At 44.3% G+C, this 25,069-nt stretch overlaps 1 protein-coding gene across 5 annotated transcripts in view; it reads right to left on the bottom strand.

The window, feature by feature from the left end:
* Window positions 1-1,937: 1,937 nt before the first annotated feature.
* pou2f2b (POU class 2 homeobox 2b) overlaps window positions 1,938-25,069 on the bottom strand; it is a 44,536-nt gene continuing 21,404 nt past the window's right edge. The window contains exons 2-16 of one of the 5 annotated variants that reach the window (XM_069142400.1): window positions 15,615-15,680; window positions 15,358-15,392; window positions 14,943-14,999; window positions 13,397-13,516; window positions 12,839-13,171; window positions 12,397-12,502; window positions 12,207-12,292; window positions 11,930-12,079; window positions 11,695-11,836; window positions 11,356-11,504; window positions 10,877-11,074; window positions 10,517-10,722; window positions 9,655-9,723; window positions 9,143-9,216; window positions 1,938-7,350 (exon numbers count right to left, since the gene is read on the bottom strand). In XM_069142400.1, the coding sequence (XP_068998501.1) occupies window positions 7,022-7,350; window positions 9,143-9,216; window positions 9,655-9,723; window positions 10,517-10,722; window positions 10,877-11,074; window positions 11,356-11,504; window positions 11,695-11,836; window positions 11,930-12,079; window positions 12,207-12,292; window positions 12,397-12,502; window positions 12,839-13,171; window positions 13,397-13,516; window positions 14,943-14,999; window positions 15,358-15,392; window positions 15,615-15,680 (2,120 nt within the window). In that variant the 3' untranslated portion in view covers window positions 1,938-7,021. Of the gene's footprint in view, window positions 7,351-9,142; window positions 9,217-9,654; window positions 9,724-10,516; window positions 10,723-10,876; window positions 11,075-11,355; window positions 11,505-11,694; window positions 11,837-11,929; window positions 12,080-12,206; window positions 12,293-12,363; window positions 12,503-12,838; window positions 13,172-13,396; window positions 13,517-14,942; window positions 15,000-15,357; window positions 15,393-15,614; window positions 15,681-25,069 lie in introns of all 5 variants that reach the window. The other 4 variants (XM_069142399.1, XM_069142401.1, XM_069142403.1 and 1 more) reach the window with 4 other exon arrangements.

A 25,069-nucleotide genomic window follows, 5' to 3' on the forward strand; every position in this document is an offset into this window, starting at 1 on the left:
CACACACACACACACACACACACACACAGGTGTAGACAAACATCCATGGGGTAAAGGTCAAACAGGTAGACGTAGGGACCAAACATTGGGGTGAACCAAATGAGTAGGAAGGGGGGGGGGGGGCAGAGGAGAGGGAGGCGGGGGTGGGGGCGGGGGAGGTTAAGCAGTACTCTGGCAGCACGAGCAGAAAGGACACGAACTGAAGAAGGATCAGAACAGCTACAAAGATACCAAGAGAAACTTCATTATCATCATCATCATCGTCGTCGTCGTTGTCGTCATCATGATCATCATAATTATGAGAAGCTTAAGATTATTTTTCCAATGACAAATACTTAAAAATATACATTTCATCATCATCTTAATTATCATCATCATCATCATTATTATTATTATTATTATTATTATTATTTCCCTTTGGATAGCTGAGGTTAATGCTTCAAAGACCGGCTCGCTAGGTGACCCAGAGAGTTAGCGGAGAGAGAGAGAGAGAGAGAGAGAGAGAGAGAGAGAGAGAGAGAGAGAGAGAGAGAGAGAGAGAGAGAGAGAGAGAGAGAGAGGTGAAGGATGCAGTGAAGGAGTTGTGTTGAGGAGAAGGTCAAGTTAGAGCTCTTTGGTTTTATTCTTCAACATCTGACTTGCTTTGCTGTGTTGCTGGAGAACCTTTGGACTAAAGCTGTATTGTAGAAGAGAGAGAGAGAGAGGAGAGGAGAGGAGAGGAGAGGAGAGGAGAGGAGAGGAGAGGAGAGGAGAGGAGAGGAGAGGAGGAGAGGAAAGGAGGAGAGGAAGAGTGGGAATGTGAGGATGAGAGTGGGAAGAGGAAGAGGAAGACGTGGCAGCTCTGTTGTTGTTTTCTTTGCTCGTCTCTCTGTGTTCTCACGATTTCACGATTTCACGAGTTGATCCCAGAATTTAAAGGGATAGTTTGATGTTTTGATATTTTTTTTTTATTTGGGCCGGGAGTTAAGACGAGAATATTAGTTGCAGTCTTGGTCTTTGGCCGCGTGTTCGGTGCAAAAAACAGGCGGGCTCGGCGTCACGTCCGAACTGCTCGTGCGGCGTCGACCGGGTCGTGGCGTTCGGCGTACGACGACTGAGCTGGCGGAGAATGCTTTCCGGTCACGAGCGCGAGGAGCTCCGCCGCCACAAGCCGCCGATTCACCCCGGAGATGGTTTCAAAGCTCTGATCACGGATGCGCACTGTGCAGAAGATATAAGCAAAACTCCCGTCGAGCAGCAGCTCCGAAGCACAGGTCTTCAAATGTTTTGTTTTTGACGTTTGAAGCAACAGTTTCTCGGCCCGTCCAGCTCTTGGCGCCGCTTAAATTCTTTGTGCTGGCTGTGACCGAACCACACGCGCTCGCAAGAAAAGCAAATATTTCCACGAACTACAACTCTGAAAGCCGTTTTAAGCGACGCCTCTTGTTTTTGTGTGCAGTTGTGTGAAGAAGAAGAAGAAGAAGAAGAAGAAGAAGAAGAAAAAAAACAAAAAAAACCGAACCGTGTGGAGGGAACTGGAAGTTTCTGAGCGCTCGGTGGAAATCGGGGTATCAGGGAGCGCGTGCATCGTGCTGCGTCCCGTGGCAGAGCATTGACTTTGGTATCGTTCACTGAGGGGTGGGGGGGGGTTGAGGGGTTGGGGTGGGGGGGTTGGGGGGTATCCCCACTACAGAGACCCCGCACTCTGACACCCCGGCCCCTCCGGCCCTGAGCTTCACTGACGCTCTGCTTCCATTTCCTCCAAACACGGAACGGAGACACAAAGAGCAAAGCCAGAAAATGGACTCTGAAGGAGAATCCGGATGTTGTCAACACGAGCACATCTCTTCCTCTAACTTTCTCAACGCACACACACACACACACACACACAGAGTTGTGAGGAGTGTCTGGACCCGTCACCTAGCGACCTCGGCGTCAGCCGTTTCCCCCGGTTACCTGCCCCGCGGGCCCCCTTCCCCCCCCTGATAACGCATGGACATCAACTGGCCAACATGCCCCCCCCCCCCACCTCATCAGGCAATAAAGACCTAAAGGCGAGAGAGAGAGAGAGAGAGAGAGAGAGAGGGAAGGGGGGGGGGGGGGGCTCGCTGCTCTGAGGCAAGAGACGAAAAGCTTTTTTTTTTTAAGCCAAAAAACGGATCCAGATTTGATCTTAGATCTGTGCCGGGGAGCAGCCGTGAGCCCACAAGTCCATGTGAGACAGGGAGGAAGCAGCGAGGGTCAGATGTGAGGAGAGGGCTGTGTTCAAAGCTCAACACAGACAGCGGGGGGTGTTTTTCAGGGGGACAAGGTGAGTGCGTGTGTGTGTGTGTGTGTGTGTGTGTGTGTGTGCGCGTGTGCGTGTCTGTGTGTGTTTGTGTGTGCGGACCGGAGCATAAAGCAGTGCGGCCTTTTGACCTTAAATGGCATCATCTGAACCTAACGGAGCAAAACTGCAATCTATTCATTGATCTCTTACTTCCCACATTGATCCCAAATGCTCGTGTTTACTCCCGTTCAGGACAACGACCTTCGACCTCTCCCGTTTCTGCTCCCAGCCAACACAGGCACACTTTGTCCACACGTACAATCCCAGCACCCCCGGTCCCCGCATGAACCCCGCATTTTAAAGCATTCATCTATTTGGTTTATCATCGAAGAATATGAGGTATATGACGAACTATCTCTCTTTTGCATCCTACAGTGGATGAAGGGGGAAAAAAAAATATAAAAAAAATAAAAAACTCACAGAAAAAAGACAAAAGAGATACAGAAACATAAAGAAACAAAGAGAGAAGTTAAGAGGGCAATTTACAGCTGGGAATCCACGATCACCCTCTTTCTCTTTTGCCTCCTTCGTTCCTCTCTGTCACGTAAAAAAAAACGCTTTCGCCTTTGCCCCGGCTGATCTTCTTTTGTGTTTTTGGTTGTGTAGCTGTAAAGCTTTCAGCGTGTTCTCCCTGCGGAGAAAAATACAGAGAACAGAAGCAGCACCGAGCATCAAAGAACACCTCACGCTGTAACTCAGGCATAAATCATATTCATGCTTTCTCCACCGAAGCTGAGTTTTAGCTTGACTTCTTCGTCTAATTACAAAGAGACACAAAGAAAATTGTCCAGAAAACGTCATTTTTTAGTTTTTTTTTTTTTTTTTTTTTTTTTTTTTTTTTTTATATGTAACTCATGAGGTGTTTGTCCACACAGTGCTGCCTCTCACTGCCGGGAGCTTCCCCTTTAAGAGGAAAGTCGTCTCTGTGAGGAAGAGAATATCACCTGTATTCTCGTATTAAGTCCAGGACCCGCGGTTGCATTTCTGGTATTATTTGGTTTAAAGAAGTCAGAAAGAACTTCAGCAGGGGGGGAGGGAGGGGGGCAAAAACCCCAAAACATCACAGATACATCCTAGAATATGAAAAAAAAAGCACCTCTAAAAAAAAATAAATTAACAAATAAATAGCAAGACAAAAAACAACAACAAAAAAAAAATGACAAGCAAATAAGATCAACCCTACCCTGAATAAATAGTACAATCAAAAGTCTAAATCATGATTATTAAGGAGAAATAAAAAAATTCCAAAGAGAGATAGTTAAAATTTTTGGTCTAAAATCAAGTTATTATCATCATTTTTTAAGGATCTTTTTTTTTTTTTCTCAAAGTCTTTTTTGAACGTTTTTTTTTTTTTCTTTTTAATACATTAGCGATAAGTAAGCAGTAGAACATAGATCTTTTTTCTACAAAATCTATAGAAGCACTAACAGATACATTCCGTCTAAGAGTCAATGTGGAGGGAAGGTTTCACCTTTAAGGTGCAAACCGCCCCCCCCCCCACATGTAAAGTTTGGTTCATGAAACGATTCGCGTGTGTCGACTGTTTTTTCCGGTGTGGATCAAACCAAATATTCTTTGGATACGTTTACGTCCAGCTCTGGAACCGTCAACTCAACTGAGGCTTTTGCTGTTTGTATCGTTCTGCATCTTGAAGTGTGTTTAACATCGCCGTCCGTGGGGGGTCAGAATGAATGACCAGACATCACCGCAAGACCCATTTCATTCTTCGTTTTTGTTGTTGTTGTTGTTGTTGTTGTTGTTGTTGTTGTTGCGCAACGTAGCCCGTCGTTAACACTTTACACAGAAGAACGCACAGTTACACCTCAGACAAATTGACACGAGGCCGTTTCTTCGCCCTCCTGCAGAGAAGGCAGCTCCTGCTCCTTCCTACTGTGTTTGGTTTGGTTTAGTATTTGGTTTGGCATTTTTTTTTTTAAGGTTTTGCTATTCGACTCCCTTGTTTTTGGCTTTTCCTGGTGTCTTGTTTTTAGTTTCCCGCCAAGACAGACAGTCTGTTTCTTTATCTAATAAAAATCTGGAAGCTAAATTTTCACAGTATTTTTTTTCCAACCACCTGATAAAAATCTCTAGCACGACTACGAAAAAAATAAGGAGCTCTTGTAGTAAGTAAGCGAGTACGTTATTCCAAATCAGTAATAAGCACTAAAGTACAGTACATAAAACGGCATCAAGAGACACAGCAGAGATAAATCAATCGGAACCAACCAACAGAAAAATAAAAACAGATTTTTTTTTTTTTATAAGATTTCAGTTCAGTGAGGTCATTTGCGTTTAGCTCCATCCAGGACCAGAGAGCTGAGCTGGAGAGAGAGAGAGGCCGAGGAGGGGACGAACCGCCTGTCCTCCGTCCGCTCGCCTGTCTATCTGCCTGTCTTTTTTTTTAATCCCTCCATCCATGCTACACAGTTTCAGAGTGGGGCCAGTGCTGCAGCCCTAAAGCTAACAGACAGACAGACAGAGACCCTCTTTCAACACCTGCACTGTGTCCTCCTCCCCTCCTCCCTCCAGCCACATTTGGTTTGGGTTCTTTTTGGTTTGCTTCTGTCATTCCTTGGGTTGTGTTCTTTTTTTTTTTTTTTTTTGGTTGTTGTTTTTTTTTGGTTTGAGTTTATTTTTGGTATCCTCTTACAAAAAAAAAGAAAAAAAAAAAAAAGTGTGACGCCTGCTCCCCTCACTACAGTGTGTCCCTCCTTCGCCTGTCCCAGCGTACCCTTCTTTCAGGGGGTTCGGAGTAAAGGATCAGTTCCCTAAATAAAGCTTCCCCCTGCGGGTTTTTTTTGGACGGGCCAGGTGGAGGGGATTACACCAGGGGTAGAGGGGGGCTTCCAGTGGTAATGTCCTGTTGTCAGCCTCCCCACCACCACCACCACCACCACCACCACCTGTGTGTCTTTATTGTGTTCTTGTCTGGGCTGAGGCTCTCGAAGAAGAGCCCGGCCTTGAGAATGCTTTGGTTTCCATTTGAGAATTAATGGCAGTCTGAGGTGGAAAATGACAGTGAAATGTGATTGATGGAGTGATGATGGAAACAGACAAATATCAGTAAACATGTCTAGACATACAGGTGTTGGGGCTATGCTGATTGACGAGGCAGGAATGAGAGCCAGCTGTGACTAAACTTGGCTTTATTGACTTATTTCGCCTTCAGTCTCGACGGTTATTACTTTAAATCTCCAATCACAGCCCCATTTCATACTTTCAAACATGGGAGCCACTCTTAACAAACATCATTTTCAGTGTGTGAAGTTTCCAGGGCATGTTCATTTAGCCGTGGGCTCACTGATAATGGGTTATCTTTAAGAGTGGTCGGATTAAGTGCACAAAACGCGAAATGTTTTGGGCCTTAATAAACTCATTCGCACCTTGAAATCAACTCGCAGTGTGCCAACTCTTATCCGTGATCTATTGGCACTTGGTGAGGACTGAGATGAGCATCTTTTTTTTTCTTCTTTTTTTTTTACCTCCGTCGCCTGCGCTCCTGCAGAAAAGTCACATCGAAAACAAAACGCATGTCGATGACACCAAACATGCATGATGAAGACAAAGATGATGACAATGATAATGACTCACACCCCGTAGCTATTATAGCGCACAATAAATAGGAGCTGAATTGTATAATGACACTAATAAATAACAAAATAAAAAGGGAAATCCCAAACTATACTTCTTTAACGTGTTGAGAAAATTGCGAAATAAAAATGAAAACTATTCTATGCTCTTCTAACCGGAGGTAGGTAAAGAGACTAAATGCATTAAGATACAGCAGTACTCATTCACACATGAGCTCTCGACACAAAAACCGTTACAAAATCATCCAAAACATCTACCGTGAAAACCTAAGAGACACATGAGCCGACAGACAGACAGGATGAGCGGATGACGGGATGGACTGGTTCGTGATGTGTGTGTGTGTGTGTGAGAGTAGCAGAAGAGTCCTGGTCCTGGATAGCTTCAGTATTTACACGTCCTTTGAATAAAGCTTTTCTCTCCGTATTTTTGGTTTTTGGTATTTGTGATTTTGGTATGGTTGTCGTTTTTTTTTTTTTTTTTTCTTTTTTGTCATTGTGTATTCTTCCTCCGCCTTCCTCCTCAGGTAAATTTTTGGTTTAAACGTATCCTCCCCACTCCTCTTCCTTCAGACCCGCAGCTTTTCGAAATAATAAGAAGAATAAAAAAAAAGAAAACGTAAGCACAATCCTCCTCTTAATTTTTTTTTTTTTTTTTTTTTGTCCTTGCCGCCATTCCCTTGTCATATGATAAAGTTATCTTTTGTCATTTTTGGTTTATGCACTTCGACATGCATCTCTGCCGTCTCTTCCATCTCTTTTTCAAAGAGTCATTGGTTTGTTTTTCTTCAGAGAGAGAGAGCGTAGAGGTGCCATGCCGATATCACACGTTATTGACAAAAAGGTCCCACGTTGCCTCCTTTCCATCGGTTTGGATAGATAAAGATTTTTGGTTTCAATCTTCCCCTTTCCCCCCTTCTCCCCTCTTTCACTTCTCTCCCTCCCTCTCTCCTCTTTCATTCTGTGTATTTTTGGCATCGAAAGACTGGGAGAGAAAGAGAGAGAGCGCCATTGCGAAAAGAAGAAAGGAAGAAGAGCACATGAGAGAGAAAGAGATAGCTTTGGTGTGAAAGGCGAGGTTCTCGTTTCCTCCTTCCTCCTCCTCTCTGATTGGCCCGTGGCGCGGTCACTCAATCTTGGCCCCGCCCAGAGAGGGCGGGCTGTGTGCCATTTCGCTGGAGGAGCAGGAAGAGGCGGGGCTTGAGCAAGGGGAGGGGGAACAGGGTGTGGGGCTGATGCTGCTGGCCGAGGGGAAAGGCGAGGGCTGGGAGACTTTGGCTATGGCAGCGCTGATCAGTCCAGCGCCGGGATTATGGCCCAAGTGGAGGAGGGCGGGGTGGTTGAGGAAGAGGGAGGAGGCGAGGCCCCCTCCTTGGCCCCCAGAGGCCCCCAGCATCACCTTGCTGGCCCCCTCAAGAGTGGAAAGAGGCAGCTGGCCACCACTGGCTGCTAGGGCTGAGAGAGAGGAGAAAGGAAAAGGTTAAAAAAAAAATATCCCACCGTCAGACACGTTATCAGCATTTCAAGATCAAAATTAGAATTAATTTTATTTCAATCATTTTAATTTTCTGTTTTTAGTATTTGGGATTTAATGATAGGATAGCTTTTCTCAAATAAACCTGTGGTTTAAATTCATCCTCCCTCTTCCTTCAGACCCTTTAGAGAAGAAAAACACTAATTCCACTTTTTCAAAAATTATTTTTATCATTTTCATTTGTCATTTGTAATCCTTGATAATAATCTTAATCTACCACTGCTGAATTTAATAATTTCCTACAGTAACCTGACCTCTGTTGAACTGAACGCAAAGGGAGCAGCCAAAAGGAGCCACATGCACTTTTAGACATTTTCACATCTAAGTTGACAAGTGATATTTCCCCAAAAAAAACCTCAAAGTAACTCAGTCCTTCTTTCAACAGATTACCAATAGAGATAAAATCTTGCTGTAATAATGGAACATTGTCCAATATCTTCAGCGAGCTAATCTTATGGGATCAGATACAGCTCTGCAACAGGTTAGCTGAAATGAGAGGTCTGTTGTTATGGAAACAAGGTGCATGATTGGCAGTTGTTTTTTCATTGCAGCTCTTATTACAGCTTTCTTACACACATAATGCAACATGTCAATGCAGACTAATCATGTTTGTGATTGCACAGCGACAGCAAAACAGATTATGTGTTAAGAAGCATCGGGGACTAACCCTACGACTCAGAGCAGAAAGTCTTGAGGGTGCGATGCGTTACAGCCTGTCGAGGCCAGTTTTGCGAAGAAACTTATTTCTAGCTTCTCAGTTATCGATCTCTTGGTGTGCGAGTGTTGCAGGAACTCCCGATAGAAAATCCAAATTATAACTCTATGATCCTGCCTGACAATACAAATGTGGCTTTCACTGGGATTTAAAAGTCTCACGGTATCAAATCCATTGTTGTTGTGCATATCTACATGAAAAGAACAACACAGGAAAATGACTTGCAAAGAACGATCCCAAACAGCTGCCTTAAAAAGGTTTACAGTGACGCTTTCCTTCAATTATCAACATACCTGGCTGACGATAAAGAGACGAAAGGCTAATATGTGAGTGAGACAGCACAGACGCACACACAAAAACAAAAACCCAAGCCCACACATGAACGTAACCACCGTCACTCACGCACAGACACTTGATGGGATGGATTCATGGATGCAGATTTACAACGATGACAAAGAAGTCAGTCCTCTTCTGTACAACTCTCTGCTGCGTCCTGGTTGGTCGTCTATTCGTCTCCAGTCGGACTTGATTCACCCACCATGTTTAACTGTATTACTCATCGTCACACTTCTCTCTTTTTTTTTTTTTTTTTCTTTATGCGTCTCCCTCCCCCTTCTCGTTCTCACTTCACAAAATATGATTTAAATAAAACCAAACGAACTCGGCTGAGCAGGACTGTTTGGTGGTCACGTCTACAGGACAGACCACGTTCGTTTATGGTGCTATTCTGGTTTCGTTCTCAAGTGTAGGAAGGCATTCGAGAGGGGATGTGTCATATACTGTATGTGTCTGAAGGTTTATGTGTGTGCAGGAGCGTATGAGAGAAATGTATTCTGGGTGTTTTTATGCATTCTGTGACCCAAAGATCCTTCCACAAATAAAATACTAATAAAATAAATAAATGGTGAAATTATATTCTGCTTGTCAGTGGTGCTGAGACTAAGCTTTGTGTCTTTTCTTTCTCTCTCTCTCTCACACACACACACACACACACACACCTTGGATAGTGGCCAGGGGATTGTTACCGAGGAGGGCTTGGTTCATCCCTGTGTTAACTCCCATCACAGTGTTCCTGTTGTGGCACACACGCACGCGCACGCACACGCACACGCACACACACACGCGCACGCGCACACACACAGACACACACACACACACACACACACACACACACACACACACACAGCCCCATACATGTGCAAGCATATACACAAACACAGACAGCAAGAGGAGAAAAGGTGAGGGGGAAAATAAGCAGGTTTAGTAGCAAGGACAGGCAGAGGGCAGATTCATCCCTGCACATGTAAAAAGAGCAGCAGTTAGCTGACAGTTGGCTGTACAGACGTGAACAGGTTAGGTTAGAAATGCAGAAAGAAACAGAGCATCCTGGAAAATCTTATTTTTAACACAAAATATACAAATGTCAATACACACTTGCGCTATCTGGATGATTTCTATTTGTGTGCGCGTAACGACGTGTGTAATGTGTGTGTGTCTCCGTCGTATTCACCTCAAGTTTGCAGCAAAATCGGTGATGTAGTTAGACACGTCACCATTCTTTTTACCCATACGCCATAAGCTGTGAACACAAGAACCACACACACAGGGTCAATGGCATATCAGTGTGTGTGTGTGTGTGTGTGTGTGTGTACAAACAGTCACTGTGTGTGTGCACAGTATCAACCATTTAACTACAAACTGCAGGTGAACCGAGCGTGGGGCAGAGCAGGATTCACGGCGAGCATGTTTATGGAAATGTGTGGTTGTGTGCAGTTGCAGTGAGTGTTACATGTTTTGCCTACAATTACAGTGGCCACCATGGACAAATAAACAGTGATAAAATCATAGCTCAAGAGGAAACCAACAATAGACGTAGTTTTTAAAGGGTCAGTTTGTTTTCACAGTTAGACATCAAATGTTGACACCTAACAATGCAAATAGGTTTATTTGTTTTTTCTTTTTCTGGATTTTAAAAAAAAAACAAATTATGTGCTGGTCACAGCACTTACTTGTTTTTGGAAAATATCAACGGTAACATGTCCTTAAAGAAGCTGTGTTCCTGTTCCTCTTATTAATTTCCAGTTTGCAGAGGCACTAGTTTATTTCAAGTATTAGAAAATTCCAGTAAAAAGAGATCACTGAGTTCTGTGGTTCATCCTTAATGAGAAGGACGTTGCTTTTGCTGCAGAAACAAATTTAGAACAACTTTCAATAAACAGTGAAGAAAAGAAGGAAACGTCAGGAATAGCAACAGAGGACGGGTTCCTCTGATAGTGTGGACAGAACAGAACGGATAAAACCTAAATTGTCAGCATGGCTACATACCAATCAAGATATGTTTCTTTTACTAAAAGATGGTGGTCTCTTCTTACCCTGTGTTAAGGCTGAGTGTGCTGTGGCTGGGAGTGGCTGGGCTGGCTGTGCTGCGGGGAGGAGGTGGAGGAGTTCCCGGGGAGGCTGCGGAGCTGAGAGAGGGGTGGGTGGAGGTGAGGCTGGAGGTCAGGGGGCAGACGGAGGACATGGTGGTCACCGTTGTGCTGCTGAGACTGGTCACGGCCTGCGACAGCTGGCTGGACATCTGTCGGAAGGAGGAAGAGACACATTCAGGCTTCTTAAACTACAGACAGGGGCATGTTTACTACCAACTGTTTATTAAAATACAAACAGGAAACTCGCTGCAAGGACTGTGATGCATTTGTTGTTTAACAGGGATGTCGAGGTTGGATAGTCACCATGTGAGGGCTGTAACAGGGCGGCTTGTGCGTCGCTGGAGCATTGGGGGGCTGGCTGGGCAGGGGAGGGGTGGCACTGCTGGGATTGATGCGCTTTTCTTTCTGCCGGCGGTTGCAGAACCAGACCCGGATCACCTCCTTCTCCATGTTGAGCTGCTCAGCGATCAGCAGGATCTCCTCTGAGGTAGGCTTCTGGTTCTACAGGAAGGGGGGAGGGTCACAGGAGTTCACATCCTTTCAGCAGTCACATGATGCAAAACATTAAACACACCAAGAGATAAGTGACTTCTCTGAAAATAAGAACAAAATCTTGACAGTTAAAAGTGTAAGATTGGCAACAAAGCCGTGGGCAGAGTGTAAGGAAAAGAAAAAGTACATGAACAATACAAAGGACTTTACATATATGACATAAAAGCCATTAAGACAAAAGATAAGCAATATAAAAAGACACATGATAATTAAAAGGTTTCTGCTCTTACCGTCATAAATGCGCGCTCCAGGGCCACACGTACATTCGTCTCGATGCTGGTTCTCTTCTTTCTGCGGCGACCAGGAAGCCCCTCGAAGCCCATAGAGTGGGAGGACAGGGAGCTGGGGCTGGGCAGGGTGCTGTCTATGGACATGGTCTCTGAAGGACAAATTCACCAACATATTCACAAAGTGATGCTGGACTAACCACAGCACAGCTACACCTACACCTACTTCTATGTAAGTCTGAAAATACAAAGCATCAGATCTTGTTCGGGCGACTGTAGAGGACACTGAAGCTGATTTCTGAAGTGTTTTTTTATTTTTTTATTTTGATGACGAGATCTCACCTGCATCGTTTAGCCACTTCTCCAGCAGCGGCTTCAGCTTGCACATGTTCTTAAAGCTCAGGTTGAGAGCTTCAAAGCGGGAGATGGTGGTCTGACTGAAGTCATTGCCATACAGCTTCCCCATGGCCAAGCCGACATCTCCCTGGCGGAGAGACACAGATAAAGAGGTAAAGTTTAAGACACTCAGCGCTGGCGTAAGCTGCACATACTCAACAGGTGTGTCTCCCTACTGTACCTGCGTGAAGCCCAGTTTGATGCGCCTCTGCTTGAAAGTGCGGGCGAACTGTTCCAGCTCCTCCAGGTCGCTGGGCTCCTCTGGGTGAGAGGTCACCGAGGGCACCGTGGTCACGCCTCCACCAGTGCTCACCTCCATACACTTATCTCGCTGCGGCGGGGGAGAGAAAGTGAGAACGAGACAGAAAGAGAAACATAAGTGTTTGTTCATCACCAGTGAAGAGACTGTGTTTTCTTTTTCCACTGACTAAAGTGTGAGAGTTTCCTCCTACGTGTACCTGGAGTCCCATTCTAGATGGAGCAGAGAGCAAGCTCCCTTGGTTTTGCTGAGGTAGCGGAATAAGATTTGGTGTCGATAGGAGTCCTGAGAGAAAAAAGCACATTATCGACTGTAAATATGTCAAAAAAAGACAGACCTTGTGTTTGTATTTGTACCTTTTTCTGCCAAATAAAAAGGGGCCTGCCAACCTTGCTGGCCCTGCTGTGCCTGTGGGAGGAGGAACTGGGCAGGAGATGGGAGCGAGTGGCCGGGCACCAACACCAACTGCTGAAGCTGCAGCAACTGCTGAATGTCCTGTTCAGCCGAGGGAGAATTAACACATCAGAGAATAATAATTTATAGAAAAAGTGAGCTCAGTAATAAAAAAAAAAAATTGGTTAGTTTGTTATTCATCTGCAGCTGACGAAAAGAGAAAGGATGAACAGAATATATCGAAGCAGGAGGAAAAACCTTGTTATTGTATAACATCAAAGAAAAGGAAAGGAAAGGAAAATGTGTGCATTCATGCGAGGTGGAAACTGTGAATCATAAAGTACATAACAGACGTGCGCGAAGAATAGTTCCATGGATTGATAGCAGTTCCTCAATCAAGCTGCTCATCAAGAGATGGCTTTGATTGGCAGTCAGTACCTGGGCAGTGAGCTGGATTGGCTGGGAGAGGGTGAGCTGGGGTGGAGGAGGTGGGACAGGGACACTTTGGGCGGTCTGTTCCTGTGTGCTCTGTCCCTGTCCCTGAGACTGCGACTGAGCCTGCTGCCCTGTTTGTCCCGCTTGCTGCTGCTGCTGCTGCTGGGCTTGCTGATTTGCTGCTGCAGCTGCCTGAGCTTGCTGATTGGCTTGGGCGGCTGCGTGGGCGGCATGAGCTGCATGGGCTGCATTGGACTGCTGCACAGCTGCAGCCAGGAGCTGCGCCTGAGCCTGTTGCAGCAACAACTGCTGCTGTGCTGGCAACAGAGCTGTCAACTGGTGAAGAGGAAAAGAAGAGGAGAGGGAGAGGAAGAGGAGAGGAGAGGAGAGGAGAGGAGAGGAGAGGAGAGGAGAGGAGAGGACAGGAGAGGAGACACAGGGGGAGAGGGAAACAAAGTGTTCAAAAAGCAGCACAAGAAGAAAAACAGGGAAAGCAGCAAGCAAGGAAAAAGCAAAGCAAAGCACATGTCTGTGTGTATATATACTGTAAATCTGTCTTACCCCTGCTAGTTGGGAGCCGGTCAGCATGAGCTGTGTATGTTGCAGGGCCGTCTGTGAAGGGGTGGGGCCGTGAGATGGAGGAAGGGCCGGGGACATTTCAGCGCACTCCTCCATCTTATTCTGGGATGAGGACAGAGAGCAGAGGGGCAAATGTAGAAGAGCAGTCATCGAAGAAATGAAGATACACTGGAACTTCCCTGTTGTGTTCGAATCTAATATAATGACTGATCAGTTTGATCTACATAAACAGGGGGAAAAAACAGTTGCAATAAAATATATTTTTCAGCAGTGTCCTGGCCGAGAAGGCAGCAAAGTTACACGTCATTTACACGTTACGTGCATACAATGAAAATACAAATCAAGACATTACACGTAGTAAAGGAAATTAACTATTGTCAATGCATCACAGAAGAGGTCAAATGTACACAGAAAATGTGTGACAAAATGTATTCGACATTGTAGCAGGAACATTTTAGGGTAAAAACTGCAGTTATCTTTTGTTTAAAACTGTTTACAGGAGAGACTAGACTGAGTCAGGCTCGCAGGTCCTTCCAAGAACAAGAGCCATAATAAAATAGCGTACATTATGCATTGTACATTGTACATTAATATATGCCAGTGCAGCAGCCTGCGCATTGCAAGTGAGGCCGAAGTAGAAGGAAAAGCAAATCTGTTAATGGTATCACCACAAACTAACTGAGACAGAAATAAACCAGACGTTTAAACTGATAAAAATGTAGAAATGTGGAGATGAAATTAAATATACATTTAAGACGAGAGATGCCGTTGGCTAAATCATGTTTATTTAAAGTCTTAATAAACTCTTATTGATTCTCGATGTCCTGCTGATGCTGCTGCGCTACAGGTACCGTTGGAGGAGGGGCTGCACGGTTTCAGTCGAAAGGTCTATAAGAATTCAACTGAGCATCAGACATGTGGCTCGTTACGCTCAATCATGATCGGCAGTGATGACTGGTTAAGTATTATTGAACCAGTGTGTTTAATTTCCGACAATGCTCGTGATTAGTCCAAAGTAAGCTGTAAGTATAAGAGTCTGTGTTTCACAAGTCCACTCGTGTCTTTTTCTGGCACACAGAGATCATCTTTTCTCCCAGGACCAGACGTGTTTGGACAGGCAGACGTGGCCCCTTCCAGCTTACTGATTTGCATGTCTCCTGCCCAATGCAAATTAGGACATTTCACCTATTGGTATGACGCAATATTATAGATCTATTTCAATTCTGAATGGGCTTTGTGAAGCGGAGGGAGAGTGCCATCATACTTTTTGCTGCTGGAGAGTTTGTTTACATGAAGGACTGGGTGGAGAGTCGACACATTATCAACCTCAACGTCGAATGTAACAAAAGAGCAATTCAGCGTATAGAAATGAACACAAAGCAGAGGCAGCCGTACCGTGAATGAAAGTAGTGTGTGACGTTGGGACACAAAAGATGCACAAACATGGGCCCAGACACACACACACACGCACACACACAGAGTTCAGTAACGTGGACACAAACATAACCACACAGTCACACACACTCACCTTGCTGCTGCTCAGGTTTGGTGACAGAGGAAAGGGACTGACTTTCATTGACTGAGCCTAGAAGAGGAGAAACACCAACAACTTCAGAAATTACAATAAAAGATGGAATGATTTAAATGACTTATTTTGTATCTGTTCAGTTGTTGTTGTTTTTTACAGATAAACTGAAAATCTCTGTTGATCACAGAAATCAAATTGTTTGAAGTCGTCACTCCTCCTCTCTGGGAAACTGAAACTGACATTTTTTTCTCTTCTTTCGAACATGTTTTAGACCACTGCTTTACTTGTAAAACAATTGAGGGATCAATCAATGATAGAAATATTGATTAGTTTCTCAGTGCTGTTATTGTTTTCATGGATCAGTTATGTAGGTGAAAGGTGGGAGACACGTAATGATCACAGGAGTCACATGTACCTGGTGATTTGATTCAGGTCCATTCCGCTCTGAATCTGCGTGGGAGGGAGAGGAAAAAGTGATAAATCGCATCTTCATCACAGCTTGAACTGTAATTTCCGAAGTTGTGCATGTGCAACTTTTTACATATAATCTAAACAGTGTGTGTGTGTGTGCGCGCGTGTGTGTGTGTGTGTGTGTGTGTGTGTGTGTGTGTGTGTGTGTGTGTGTGTGTGTGTGTGTGTTTATCGGCTGCCACTCACAGCAGCACACCTCACCTGTGCCCTCCAATGGTGAGTCAGCCCCGACTTTCTCAACCTCTCCTGGCTTTGACATCCTGATATCTGTGACAGGAAGACACACACACAGACGCGTTCTTAAACATGCGTCAGATGAAAAGTGCAGATGAAAGCAGAATAATGAACATTTACGAAGCAGGTGATCAGAATCTTGATGACGACAGGGAAAGTGGACGGCCAGGGCGGCGATCTCAGTTAGGTCAGGGTTGAGTGTTTTCATCTCACAGCCCGGGCCTACACACTGTACACCAAACAGTGGAGCTGAATCATCAACAAGGCAACTCCAACTCACATTCATTCTTTCCAATTAGAGGTTTAACATAAGAGTAGGCTGACCCAAGGTGTTTGCTCGTTCTAAATTTAACTCAAGGTGTTTACGTGGGAGCGTCTCGGTACTAAAAATGTCTCAGGTTGTGTGTCATTCATTACCAGACCACATCACTTCCTGGTTGATACTGTATTGGGACAGTCCCCATAGCAACAGCATTGTATGGAGGGAGGAAAGCATTACTTTTCTGTTCATCATACAAGAGCAGTGTGTATGAATGAGGATTACTTGAGGAGAGTTTCGAGAGAATATGTAAGCATGTGGTTTTGTACATGTCTGTAAACTTCTGTGTGTGCAGTAGATTTGTTTTTGGTTGTCGCCACAGTGGTATTATGGGATTATAAAAGCCTTTTTATTTGTCTGAAACCACAAACTGTAAATTAACTTTTTGCTGTGTCCATTTGAAACCTTTTTTTTTTTTCTCCCTTTCTTGTTCTGTTTCTCCTTAACCACACACACACACACACACACATACACACACACACACACACACACACACACACACACACACGCACACACACACAGCTACTTCCCTTTTGTGAAAAAATGCAAATCTGCCCAACGACCAACTAATTATATCTGCCACCTGCATAATAAACTCTCAGTCTCCCTCCTCCTCCTCCCTTTTCTCTCCCTTCTCTTCATCCGGTCGTTCCCTTGCTGCAGAAGATAGAGCGCTGACATTAGGGCAAATTGTAATTTTCTCAACAGCTTGCTGCTTTGCTTTTATAAACAAGATGCACTAAATACAGAAAAAACATGCTACATGACTTTCTGCAGTGCCAACAAGCAAGTGGTCAGGCATTTTTTTCACCATTGGGGGGCAGTAGTGACACAGAGAAGATGACCAACGTGCTCCACTGACTACCACTGACCTGACGGCAATTTAAAATTTCCAAACCATCAGTCCCATACAGTTATTATGAAGATAAAAACGTATAGATAAAGAGCTGCTCCCCGATTAGAGGCACATTCAGTGAGAAACACATTTGTCTCAGTGAAGCAGACATGAGAACAGTGGACTTCGATACATGCAATTTTTTACAGGGGAAGAGGGAAGTGACGATGAGCTCGGAAAGCTCCACTCTGCCGCCACACTGGCTATAGCACAGTGTCAGGACACACACCCACACACACACACACACACACACACACACACACGCGCGCGCACACCAGGACTTCCCTCAAAAAGCTAATTTGGCCACTAACCCTGTTTAATCTATTATTAGGGTCACTTTGTGGTTATTCCAACATTACATTTGCCATTATAATGTGTGGCTTTTAGTGAAACCAAAAAACTGGCCAGTATTGCCTAATTTCTGGTAAAAAATACACAAAAAAAACCACTGAATATGCACCAAAATAACATCTTCCTTAATATCCACAAAACTTAGTTATTGGTGAAACATTACCAATACAAATACACTTTAAATGTCACTTCTATCACATTGGCCTACTCAGATCTTCAGTATGTGGGGTGTACAATACTAAAGCCAAATCCATCCTACAGAGTTAGTGTGCCACTCATAAAAGCAGCTGTAACGTGAAGCTACAGAAGTGCTGCACCGGTCGCAGGACACACATGGAGAAGGTGTGTGCTGATTCATGGTCTAAAATGGCCTACAGACAGTAGCATGGTGGATAATGTGGTCAGTAATACAGTGGCAGGACAGTATATCAAGATTCTGTGTCTTTTTCTCACTTCCCCTCCCGACTTCCCCCTTGTACCGGGTTGAACGCAGAGTGCTAAACCCAACACTTACTGTCAGCGAGGCTATTAATATTAGGGCTGCTCTCTCACTCTCTCTTTCACTCTGTCTTTTACAAACCTCCCTCTCTTTTACAACACGCAGCTGCACACACAAACATGCACCTAATTTCACATGACATAGAGCAGGAATTAGGAATCATTTTAAAGGTTTAGTAAAGTTGTGACAAAAGAATAAGAGGATGCATTTTTTCAGAGTGACTCCCGGGCGAAAAACTGAATTTACATTAGGGATAGAAAACTTTTTTTAACAAGCAGAAATTTTACATATTTACTCGTCCATCGTTTAGCTGCTACTGCTAATCTTACGGTTAGTGTGTGACTCACTGCCTTAAACAGAAAGTTTAATGCTGTATAATCCTGTGTCATGAATAAATGATGCAACAGAAAAGAACAAGGAACAGCAGCGTCTGTGCTCAGTCTGGACTGTTTCTGTTATTCTCCTCTGGGTATTTTGGCCGAGATGAAATTCCGCTGTAACGACTCCGAACCATCACCGTACCCATCCCCACTACCACCCCTCACCCAACTTCCTGATTCAGGACACAACCCCAGCGCCAAGGGGGGTGTCTGGGAACTGGAGCCATCAAACTTGCTATGGATTTGAAAAACCAAGCACCGCTGAGGGGGGACAGTTTTGATTGCAAAGATATATTTTTCCATTTAAAAGAGTATCAAAGACTCATCTGTCTGGCTTGACAGCTACTGCACATCTGTATGAGGATTAGGTCATCAGTTCAAGTCTTAATTAGAATAACAATACAGGAGAATGAACAAATCATTTTATTCAAACAAATGAATAAAATAAAAAACTAAAGGCAGAATTCAAGAATAAAAACAAAAATTAACCCTGAACTTAAAATGTTAAATAGGATTTTAAATCTGAATTTTAACCGGATTCTGCTGGAATATTTACAGAAGTCTTTGCATAAAGAAGACGACACATTGTGTTAATAAACTTTCTCCCAAACAGAAAACCTCCATGACAGTTTAAACTTTACAGAGAATTATGTTTGAAGGTAAATAAATGTTTTACTTATTGCTCTGATGCACTTTGATCCAATGAATAAAGTTTTGAATGCATTATTAGACTGTATTATTAATTAAGATGCTACCGTTTTTCCAAAGTACATAATCTATAATTCTTATTTATCCTCTTTTATTTTATTTATTTTATAAAAACTGCTTAAATGTTAAATAGAATTGTAACATGCTCACATAGTAGCATATGAAAATAATTGCACAAAATTAGTTATGTGCTAAAGTTTTTTTCTGATATTTACATATGTATTTGTATTAGCCCTCTACAGTGTTACACCATTATGGACCTATTTACATTGTGATCCAGTGTGTTGTGTTGTTTGTTGCAGTTTGTGAGCAGGATGTGTCAGTCTATAGGTAGAAGGTCGCAGCTGTGACCATATCAATTTAAGAAGTGACCTGCTGATATTTTTTTTAAAGCTAAGATTCACTCTTTGATAAACAGTGTAACCTGTGATCAACCTGTAATTATGTTTTAGAAATTTTATCACCAAATACTGAGAAACATGATCTGATTGACATTCTGGTAATTGGTGAGTCAGCAAACATTTTGTCTGACATTTCTCGCAGCCTGACCTGACCATCAAAACGAGGCTGGAGTGCAACATCAGTCACATTTTATTCTGCTTTTTACAAATTATTTTTTGAATACTGAGAATGACAATTATTTTAGGCAGTTTCCCTTTTAAATATATTTTTTTGGAATCTGAGTGCTTTGAAATGGGTTTTAAATTCACTGATAGAAATTTCTATTTGAAAATGGGAAAAACAATAATCAGTGCGACTCCTCAACACACACACACACACACACACACACACACACACACACACACACACAGACACACACATACACACACACTCAGACTCGGACACACACACACACACACACACACACACACACACACACACACACACACACACACACACACACCGTTTCAAAGTTGCATGCATCTTTATCAGCAAAAACAACTATACTGTGAACACAAATAGTATTGCAGTGCTTAACAATAAAATATAAACTGTTAATAATTGTAAATTAGTAATAATCAAAGTACAGAAGAGTACTAGTGGAACACACATTTTGCAACAGTGATTTTACATCAGCAGTGTGTTACAAAATACTTTTTTTCTGAGTATTTCTCAAGCTCATTCACTATTCAGTTTAAAGACACACACACACACACACACACACACACACACACACACACACACACCCACACACACACACACACACACACACACCCACACACAGAAACACACACAGAGCGGCATGCTACGGGCTTGTGAGGTGTCTGACCTTTACTTCTGCCTGCGACAGTCCACTCATCCATCCATCCATCCATCATCCCTCCATCCCTCCACATCTTTCGCTTCGTACCACCTCTCACCCTTTGATGTTCTCTAATTAGCTGAGCTTGTTAGACCCAGTGACATTAATCAACAGCACAGACACAGCTCTTTCTCTCTTGCACACACACACACACACACACACACACACACACACACACACACACACTCGCAAAAGCTTAATTGGTCTTGGTAAATGAAGGCCAGCAAGGCTGCACAGACAGTCACTCACCTGGCAACCACATACTGTAGAAGTCCTTCGCTGCTATTGCTGCTGTCTTGGTCATATCTGTGAGAGAGTGTGTGCGCGCTACCTAAAGATAAACTCTCACTCTAACCCTCTCTGTCGCTCTCTAACCAAAAAGGAGGAGTGTATTAAATCATATGGTTGACAGAATTACTCTCCCCTCCCTCTCTTTTCTGTCTCGCTTTCTCTCTCTCACACAGGCACATGAGAGTCCACACCCCCCAGGCCCCACCTCCCTCCCCACATCCTGCAACACGACAGGAAGTAAGCCTCAGAAGAGTAGGAACTCAGTGCGACTCAGGAGAACACAATACAAAATAAAAAAAAATAAAAAAAGAAAGGGGGGACACGCAAGAGGTTAGAGAGTGGGAGAGACGGAGTGAGTGAGTGAGAGAGGAGATTGAACAGATAGACGAGGTGAAAAAGAGGGGGATGACGGCTGCTGTCGGAAAGTGATGGCGTGGCTGGAAAGAGCCGCTCACTCACACACTCGCAAGAGAAAAACAGCGTGCTCGACACTATGACCAAACAGCGTTTGATAGATATGTACATTCAAAACTCTCCATAGCTCAATTGATCAGACTGTTTCATCAGCGCGAAGCTGTTTTCACAAATTGCTTTAGCCTGTTTTGTCCACCATGAAGATCATGACCATCTCTTCACGGTCGTATCTGTGTTTATGTCTGACTGTAGGAGTGTCACAGACATCAGTGGGTGGAAGCTGGTCTGTCGAGGGAGGTCGGCACCGACCACAAGAGAAGATGAGACATCCTCAGCTAATTTTAACGGCTCCACTCTAAACCCAAGCAGAAGGAAAAAGTCAGTCACTGTACCACTGACCACGCCACACCGTGGGCTGCTCACAGAGATATACCACAGAAACCCACACCATGATCCTCTCCACGTGATGGGTACTTGTTTCACGGCGGTGGAACATTGCAGATAAACTGAATGAACCATCATCAGTGTCGCCCACGAGCATTAAAAGATGAACTGCTAAATCAGAGTAAATACGAAGTCGAGGAAAGATCTCGAGAATGTTTCAGCAGAAATTCTGCCTGGATTTTTAAATCTGCATGTGTGGAAGTTGCTGCGCTGACAGTGAGCTCAACCTGCCACAAGGTGGCACTCTTGATTCTCTAAACCTGATGGAGAAACAGGTTCCATCCACGGAGGAGAAGTCGGAGGCCTGCTCAGCAAACCCTCCTCTCCCGCCCCTCCCCTGTCCTTCTCCCTTGGTCCGAGTTCACTAATTCAAAAGCTAACGGCAGCAGAGTTCCCAAGTTTAACCTTATAAATACTTTATGTGGTGATTTACAGCAGGCCAATGTACTGCTGGGTAAACGCTCAGTGAGAAGTGCATTCAGCGCTGCACTGGACGTCTTATACCTAGACAGGTTTTTTTTTTTTTTCTAATCTGTTCTCAAATACATACCAAACACTTGTGATCTGGTCATGTAAATATGTATTTAGCACAAGAACAATTTCAGCATGAAAACTTTAGATGGGTGAAGAGCTCTCCTTCAAACTGACAAGTGAAAAAAGATTATTTGATAAAAAGATGGATTTAAGTGAAATGATAAGCCCATTAATGGATCAAATAATATTACCGACAGAAAATTAGCAGGTGACCGTGATGAGAATATATTTATCATTTTGGTTTGGTTTTTTTTAGATACAAATGTCTAAATGCCAAACTTCTAAAATGCAAAAACATATTTTTTGTTTAATGGTGTTTTATAGATAAATGATTCATAGATTAGTTTAGAAAATAATGTGCAGGTTAATTAATCATGAAAAATCGAAACAGCCTTGGTTCAACTTGTTTCACCAGTTCTTTCTGTTTTTGTGATGCTTTTTAAACAAACACCTTATATTGGACATCCTGACACTTTTACAGTGCGGACTGAACACCAAACAGACTCAAGGCCGCAGACAAATCCTCAGTGTCTCCAGTTTATTTGGCTTCATGATTTAAATAGTAGTGTTCTTTTGCCTTCATTAAGGCGTGAACAGCAGATTTGTTTGTCAACCTGAGTAGAGAGAGCGAAAGCATGTGGTTGTGAACGTGTTTACGAGCGAACCGATTGGCTGGGCCTGTCCGAGGAGAGTGACAGACTGCACGTCAGGGAGAAGGCGGTTCTCTGGGTCAGAGGTCATATCTGGGCAGCCTGGCTTTGGCCGTGACCTTTGTTCAAACCCCAATCTACACACATAACTATCAAAACGTGTGTATTTGTGTGCGTGTGTGTGTGTGTGTGTGTGTGTGTGTGTGTGGGTGTGTGGGTGTGTGTGAGTGTGTAGTAGTTTGAGTTACCCCAATAGGTGGCTGGTGAATCTGTGCGCTCTTTGTGTGTGTGTGTGTGTGTGTGTGTGTGTGTGTGTGTGTGTGTGTGTGTGTGTGTGTGTGTGTGTGTGTGTGTGTGTGCGCGTGTTGTACAGTTCATGGCCATGGGGGGCCTTCCTGCCCCAAGGAGGTCTGAGTCTTGGTTACCATGGAGACCAGACCTAGCAAGTCTCCAGTGCTCCAGTATTGCCATTCAGACGATATTGGGCCAGCAGCAAATGGTTACAACCGAAGCCACAACAAAGTGTAATATTCTTGTTATTACAATTATCAACACTAAAATTGAATAAATAATTATAAATTGATAACTGAATAGCATTTAGATTCGTTTTATTTGGGCAATTGAGCTACAATTATACAGAGTATGTTTTGGTCACCACTTGAAGTTATGTTTGTAAGACAATAAACACACACACACACACACACACACACACACACATACACACAATCTGATAGTGGGACCCCAGGGAGGAGGAATGGGGGAGGCTGAGGCCTCTAGAGCACCATCAATCACTCTACTGTCAGAGAGTGAGGGAGAAGCAGAGAGGGAGGATTGGGGGGGGGGGGGGGGGGTGAAGAGGAGCAGAGGAATAGTAAAGGAAAAAAGGACAGGGAGCTGAGGAAGAGTGACAGGAATGAGGCTGAGCGATAGAGAGAGAGAGAGGAATAAAAAGATTGGAGAAAGGATGTTAGTTGGAGGTGACGAAGGTGGGAGGACACAGTGTGTATAATGGGTCATTGCAGGGACAATTCGGAGGTCTCCAAACCAGTTCAGTGTCCCTCTATGGCTCGGCCCTCCTATATCCAGGGCAGCCTCCGGCCTGGAGCGTACACTGGCTCTAATTCATATAATCCATCATATTCCTCTTCTTATAGACGGGGACAGAGCACGGCTCAGTGATGGACCCACCAAGTCCGATACACAGTCCAACAGCAAGACTCTATTATACAAGGGGAGAGATTTAAAATCTAGTCTCGTGTATAGGTGTGTGTGTGTGTGTGTGTGTGTGTGTGTGTGTGCGTGTGTGTGTGTGTGTGCGTGCGTGCGTGTGTGTGTGTGTGTGTGTGTGTGTGTATGTGAACGCAGGTGTAGCCCCATGAGGAGTTGCAGGATTATAAACAGTAGGTCTAGCAGTGTGGAGACTACAGAGGTTGAGGTTTTGTATGAGAAGCAGCAGGGTCTAAAACACACTCACACTGTTGGCTACCTTGGGACCAGCGCCATCTCAGCCGCCTACACCGTTACAACACCTATTCCTCTCCTATCCTAATACTTCTCAATTGCTCCTTTTCCTCTGGCCCCTTTGCCCCTCCATCCTTCTTTCACACTATTCCCCTCATCTCTATATCATCTCGGCAGCCCATAGGGAGCCGGGTTTGTCTAGACAGACACCGCTCTCTCCCACGGCGCTACCAAGGTTGAAGCTCAAATCTTTATCTTCGGTCCTCTCACCCTCTCCTCTTGTTCTTCCTCTTCTTTTGGCACAGGATTGAAGGGTCTGCAGGGAGGGAATGGCGGACTTCATCGCTGGGCAAGGAGAATTGAGGCCACTTTACACCAAACTGTTCACTTACAACGACAAAGCAGGCCGCTCTGTAGCTTTAGCCTTCATATTGTCCCTATTAAAATACAAACAGAAGGGAGCACTTCAGTCTTTTGTGGCATTTTTTTGCCAAACTGCTCCCTTCGTTACCTCGGCCTGCACTTCACCTGCTCTGCCTCTGTCCCTTCAGACCCTCTCGTGAGCATCCCGCTCTCAATTTTTGTTTTACGACCTTCCTCCTTTTTCCTTTCGCCGATTCAAACTTTCTCTCCTGTCTCTCTCCTCCTGTCTCTCTTTTCTCTCTCAGACCTGCTGGTCAGCAGCAGCTGTGACATCACCGGCCACTGTTCTCCGCTCGGATTGGACACTCGGCCACGTTGCCAGGCAACAGCAGTGAAAGGTCTCAGTGTGAGCGCGTGTGTGGCGTGCGCGCGTATGTGTGTGTTTATGTCTGTTTATAGCTACGTGAGTGAAAGGTGTGTGAGCGATTTTCCTCGGCTTGCCCTTTATCTGTGCATGAGGAATGATCAGAACAGATCTGCTTCTATGCTTTATCTCAGATCAAAGCATGTAGATGATTGGGCTGCCTCGGCACTCTTCACCACAGAAGAAGAGGGATGTGTGTGCATTGTGTTAATGAAAAAGAAAGATGCTACGAGTGCGTGTGTGCGTGTCAGTGTCTGCACTTGCGTCGAACCAAATAAATGTGTATGTTCGTGTCGAATACGGTATGTGTCTGTATGTTGTGTGTGTGTGTGTGTGTGTGTGTGTGTGTGTGTGTGTGTGTGTGTGTGCGTGCGTGCGTGTATTCG

This window comes from Embiotoca jacksoni, unplaced genomic scaffold (genome assembly GCF_022577435.1).
Source record: "Embiotoca jacksoni isolate LCO1_2020_lvr unplaced genomic scaffold, fEmbJac1.0.p SCAF_11, whole genome shotgun sequence".
Lineage (NCBI taxonomy): Eukaryota > Metazoa > Chordata > Actinopteri > Embiotocidae > Embiotoca > Embiotoca jacksoni.